The sequence below is a fragment of the Fringilla coelebs genome, assembly GCF_963513975.1.
Source record: "Fringilla coelebs genome assembly, chromosome: 17".
NCBI lineage: Eukaryota > Metazoa > Chordata > Aves > Passeriformes > Fringillidae > Fringilla > Fringilla coelebs.
Window position 1 is genome coordinate 1,601,058 of NC_140043.1, and position 6,000 is coordinate 1,607,057.

A 6,000-nucleotide genomic window follows, 5' to 3' on the forward strand; every position below is an offset into this window, starting at 1 on the left:
CTGCATCTAGTAGAGAACCAAGGTTGGTCTTACCCTTCCTTTTGCCACTAATATATTTGTAAAAACATTTTTTTATTATCCTTCACAAAAGTTGCCCAGTTAACTTATAACTGACCTTTGGCCTCTCTAATTTTTTTCCTACATGCCCTAGTAAGCCCCTTAAGTATTTCCTGAGATACCAGACCCTCCTTCCAGAGATGATACATGTTCTTTTTATTCCTAAGTTCCTTCAAAACCTCCTTGCCCGTCCAGGCCTTTCCCACTAATCTTTCAGTGCACAGAGACAGTCTGTTCCATGCCCTCAAGATCTCTATTTTGAGGCGCACCCACCCCTCCTGGACTCCTCTTGCTCCCCAAGGAACTCTCCGAATAATTCTGCACTCCAGAAGTCCACTGTGAAAATTTTATTGATGTCCCTCCTTATTTCACCAAATATTGAGAACCCTATAATTTCATGATCACTGTGCCCCAAACGGCCTTCAACCACCACATCTCCCACCAGCCCATCTCTTCTTGTAAATAACAGATCTAGCATAGTCCCCTCCTGGTGTCAGGCTACCAAGAACACCCACTGGCACTGGTGACACTGGCAGCAGGAGTCAGGGAAAGGAGAGAAATAGAAAATGTTAGATTATTTCTGTCTTGGTCACAATTAGAAGTAAGGGTGCCCAATGCCTCTCTGGAACCTTTCACAGGGAATGGGCAAACTACGTGACAGGCACCCAGAGATACCACCACACCCCATCCCATCGGCTCTGGGGCCTTTTAATGTGCAGCACGGAGCTGGAAGAACCACCCCGAAGATGGGTGGTAGAAAGGCATAGCAGGAGTCACACACAGGCAAGATAACAACTCTGGGGAGAGTTGGGAAATAATCAAGAGGGTCTAATTATTAAGTGGGTGGTGAGGCACTGGCGCAGATTGCCCAGACAAGCTTGGACACTTCCAGATGGCTGCCCCATCCCTGGAAGTGTCCAAGGCCAGGCTGGACAGGCTTGGAGCAATCTGGTCTAGTGGAAGGTGTCCCTGCCCTTGACAGGAGGGTGGATGAGATCATCTTTAATATCCCTTCCAACCCAAACCAATCTGTGATTCTGTAGAAGTGCTGTCCCAGCACTGGCAACCTGGTCTAGAGGAAGGTGTCCCTGCTCATTGCAGGTGGATTGAGCTAGATGACCTTTAGAGGTCCCTTCCAACCCAAACTACTCCATGGTTCTATGAATTACTAACACGAGAGACTGACTGAAGCCCCTGGGGGGAGATCCCACCTTGACAGCATGGTTGTGTAGACATCACTCGCCTGGTCCTGCTCCCTGTTTTTCCTCACAGCAGGAGAGATCTCCTTCCGCACCTTCAACAAGTCCTCCACCGTGTTGAAGGACAGCTTGATGTAGTTCCTCTTCAGGCCTACCAAGTGGTTTGGCTGCAAAGCAGCAAGAGAATGGCAGCTCAGGGATGGGTACCATGAGAGAAGGGTGGAAGGCCAACAAGACTGATGCAGGTGGAAGGATTGGCCAGAAAGGAGATGCTGATGGGTGGGACAGTAAAGGACTGAGGAGAGATTCTGCTGGGTGTGTCAAGAGCACAAGAGCAGCACAGCAAGAGCCCAGCCAGCCCTGCTGCTTGTGCAGGCACCCACAGGTGGGATTTACCCAGGGAAAAAGAGGAAGAATGGGTTGAGCATGAGCAGCACCCCCATCCTGCAGTATTCTCCTTCCTCCAACCACTTTAATTCTAGAAATTAATGTCCTGAACACATTGTCTGAAACAACGGATATGTTCAAGGAGAGGAATGTAATTACTGCTGATAAGCAATTAGCTATAGTAAACACAATTCTGAGATGCCAGACCACCAGGAGATTTAAGTCAAGCACACTGCCTTCTCTCCCTGCTCATCCCTTCTTACACCACTAGACCTGTGCAAAGTCAAAAAAAAAAAAATGCCACAGAGGGATACAGACCAGATCCAAGTCCTCTTTGGGGACAGTTTCCAGCTTTGCAATCTTCCCTTGGAACTTCTTGGAGAGGAAGGAAGACACTTCCTGCTCACAGCCCTGTCAAGAGACCCTGAGGTTGAGCAGTGCATCTCTGTTTCTGGGAGGGGATCATCCCAAAGCAGGCTGCCCCGGAGGTCTTGAGCTCCCCAGGTGGCTGTCTCCTTTCCTGGGGAGCTCAGCCCTGCCCCTCCTCACCTTCTGGGTGGCAATGTAGAAGTAGGGCTTGTATGGTAGGGCCACCTAGGAAGGAGCAGACAGACAATGCTGACAGGTTCTCTCCTGGGACACTGTAGCCACTTGGTCCCCCCGGCACCCACCTTGAAGCGGCTGCCATCCTCCTGGATGAAGTAGTAGTCCACTGCGCTCACTGACTGTCGGTCCTCATCCAGCACCTCCGTCTGCCCATGGACACCAAGATTCAACAGGGTCCCTCCATGAGACAACCCCGGGACCCCACCACGGGACTCTTTACCCCCGGGGCTTACCGGAAGTCTCCGTGTGGGACTTCCCTCCCAGCAGGCACATTGGGTCACCACCCCCGGGTACGGCCGGGGTCTGTCTGTCGGAACCGTCTCCTCGACCCTATCAGGGGTCTTCCCAGGGGACTTCCTCCGCCGCTCCCTACGTGGGGTATCTCCGTGGGACACTCCCCCCACACCCCGGCTGTATCGGGGGGCTCCCCATAGGAGCCGTGCCCCCTACGGGCCATAACTCCGTGGGATTCCCATCCCTGGTACGGCTGGGGTGTTTCTGTGGGAAACCCCTCCCCAGGCCCTATCGGGGGTCTCCCCACGGGACGCCCTATGGCCCGTCTGTTGCCTGCTCGCCTCCCGCCGCGCCGGCCCGTACCGGGTGCATGTTGATGAGCCAGCCTGTCCGCTCACCGGGCTCTGCGGGCCGCTCGAAGCCGAACAGCGCGTCCAGCCGGTCCGTGCGCTGTGCCCGCTCCAGGCGCTTGAGTACAGACAGCGCGGAAGCATCGTCACGGCCAGACCCGGCGCCATCCGCCGGCTCCCGAGGCCCGCCTGGCCGCCGCCCCCGCCGCGCCGGCTCGGCCTCGGCGCCGTCCCGCAGCCCCATCCCGGTCGGCCCGGACCGCACCTCAGCGGCGCCGCGGGAGAAATTTCCCGCGCTACGCCAGAGTCTCGCGAGAGCGAACTCCCTTACGCGCCCCGGGGCGAGAGCACCAATCAGAACGCGGCCCCGCCTGCCCCGCTGCTGCATCCCACCAATGACAGGCGGAGCTCTCCCCCCTCCTCCCGCCCCCGGCGCGCGCCCCGCCCCGCGGCGAGCGAGGCGGAGCGGCCGGGCCGGGGCTGCGGGCCGGGCCGGGGCTGCGGGCCGGGCCGGGGCTGCGGGCCGGGCCGGGGCTGCGGGCCGGGCCGGGGCTGCGGGCCGGGCCGGGGCTGCGGGCCGGGCCGGGGCTGCGGGCCGGGCCGGGGCTGCGGGCCGGGCCGGGGCTGCGGGCCGGGCCGGGGCTGCGGGGCCGGGGCTGCGGGGCCGCTCCTGGCCGGCTGCCGCAGTCTCGGAGCCCGGTCCTGCCCAGAGCCGTGATGTGGCTGCTGCTTTCCGCGTTGTGAGTTCCCCGTTGTCATTTAGGTAGCAGCGAAGCTAAGCACAGGTCCCAGAGTGAGTCCTAAGTGGTATGTAACAGAAGGTTAACCACAAGTAATACTGTAACTAGATGTGCTGGTAAAACAAGCAGCATGGCAAAGAAAAGCAAGACAACGGGGCAAGTAAGATAAACGCCATCAAGAGCAAGATAACAAGTTCTAACAGAACTTGCAAACTGCAAATTTAGCTAAAATCAAGTTAGATGTAAAACAAGAAGCACGAAGGTATGTGCTGAAGATAGAGGTAGAAAGTTCAAATGTGAAGACTACAGAAGCCTTCATCAGAAGACTGATGACCGCCACAGAAGAACTGACAAAGTTCTTTGTTGGTGAAAGCAACAAACTCTTGTAAAACCATGACACAGCTTTATGCAAATGTGAGTATGCTAATGATATGTTGTAATTGTGACATTGTAGGGAAGGACTTTTAAAATGTAACTGAAGGCTACAGAAGATTGAGTGAGTTTTCGGCAGAGAGATCCCCCTCACTCCCAGTGCTGAATAAACAAATACCTGCTGTGTTGCTGTCTGACTACAGAGTTTTATTTTCTTGCCCAGTTTTGGGCTTCAAGAGACACCCAGGTCGAAGAGACACACACATGGATGCAAACACAGGACACCCAGGACTTACAGGCACCGGACACACAGATCAAGGTGCACTCACCTATAAGGTGCTGCTGTCATCAGTACCTTGCACAAGACCCACATCACATCCCAGCCCTCATTCCCACACCCCTCCTCGTGCCTGGTGTCCTCCCAGTTCGCATGTTCAGCAGTGGCAAAGCCCAGGCTGATCCTTCAGCAAGGGCCAACCCCAGTTGGGTTCTGGATGGGCCATGGATTAGTGCGTCCCCTTTGTATAGAAAATCATGCTATGAAAATCCAGGATACATAAAGGAGACAGCGTGTTGGAAATTGTTATAAATGATTGAATCCGCAGCCAAATTAAAAAGAATTTGACAAAGATTTATTATATTAATTACAAATGATCAAAAATCCGCCACAGCCAAGACAGCGTCAACTCCGGAATTTGGCTCTGGGTGAACCTGGATCCGACTGACAGAGTGCCAGCGTTTCCCCGGAGGTTCACCCTGACCGTCTAGTACAGTCTGCTTATATACCCTATATTTTCCCTGAGGCCTGAATAACAGGATGTCCCTTGTGTTTCTTCATATGCAAAAGGCATGCCTCTATAGCTGTCTTTCACATGTACTCAGGTGGTGCCGGTGCTTTGGGATGACTGATGTAATCTTTTCCTGTTTCTCCTGAAAGGCTTAATCATCTCAAAGAAAGACGACGCTCATTCTTAAGCTAAAGACTTGATATTATCTTTAGCGTGTTCCGGGAACTGATTGAATAAAAATAGGACTATGCTCCCAGCCGGAGTGGTCAAGGGCATGTGGTGGGTTCATGTAATATTTTGTACATACACATATTTACTTATAGCATGAATTAAACATACATCTATAACACTTTTTCTATACCATATCCAGAAACCTATTTTTCCTCCTATTACTCTAGAAGATCCATCCCATTTGGCCATTTGGCCAAGGAGAGTACATGTGAAAGAAAGCTATACAGACGTCAAGGCACGCCTTTTGCATCCGTATGGACTCGGTTATCCATGTGAAAAGAACATCCAGGAAGGACCAAGAGGACTGTAGAAGTACCGGTACTGATTTTTGCATCCCTATGTTCAAACTCTTCATATGAACCAACACAAGAGACATCCTGTGTTATGCAGGCCTCGGGGAGAATATAGAGTATATAAGCGGGCAGTACGAAGCAATCGGGGTGAACCTCCCCGGAAGCAATCGGGGTGAACCTCCGAGGGGTTGGAGACAAAGAGACCACTCGCCCTGATGTTCATGTGGCAACAGAGAGCATTTATTCTCAAGCCCTTCCCTATCAAGGCATTTGAAAAACCCAGTCTGGATACTTTCATTGGTCTGATCTCTACGCCCCTTCAGGTTCTGGCCAGTGAAATGCCTGCAGCCTTGGAGGAGATGTGACTGGGCGAGGCCCCTGGCAGTCAAGCCAGGGGCTGGTGCAGTCACACAGTACAAACCAGCCTGCACTGTGATACATGGCAACAAGGTTTAAATAAACCTTCTAAATTTTTGAAAGTGAGTATCATTTCTCACGCCACTAATCTTAAAAATTGTCACAGCTCTCCTTCAGTCCTGGGCAACAGCACCTCTAAGATTCCCTGGATCCCCTCTGGGCCAACACACCACACACATTCAGTCACAACATGCCCCAAACATTCAACCTTTCTCTCCATCACCTCTTCCCTCCCTTCAGACACTCCGAAGCCGCCTCCTCTAGCCAGAAAGCAATTTCATAGTGGCTTCCCCTACCATCTCCTCCAGTTCTCCTGAAATAGGTCC

General features: G+C 53.1%; 1 protein-coding gene across 1 annotated transcript in view; it reads right to left on the minus strand.

The window, feature by feature from the left end:
* POLE (DNA polymerase epsilon, catalytic subunit) overlaps window positions 1-3,077 on the minus strand; it is a gene marked incomplete at both ends in the record, with an annotated part of 33,095 nt that extends 30,018 nt beyond the window's left edge. The window contains 5 exons of the mRNA XM_084217424.1: window positions 1,269-1,423; window positions 1,962-2,054; window positions 2,193-2,237; window positions 2,315-2,395; window positions 2,847-3,077. Of these exons, the coding sequence (XP_084073550.1) occupies window positions 1,269-1,423; window positions 1,962-2,054; window positions 2,193-2,237; window positions 2,315-2,395; window positions 2,847-3,077 (605 nt within the window). The remainder of the gene's footprint in view (window positions 1-1,268; window positions 1,424-1,961; window positions 2,055-2,192; window positions 2,238-2,314; window positions 2,396-2,846) is intronic.
* Window positions 3,078-6,000: the final 2,923 nt, after the last annotated feature.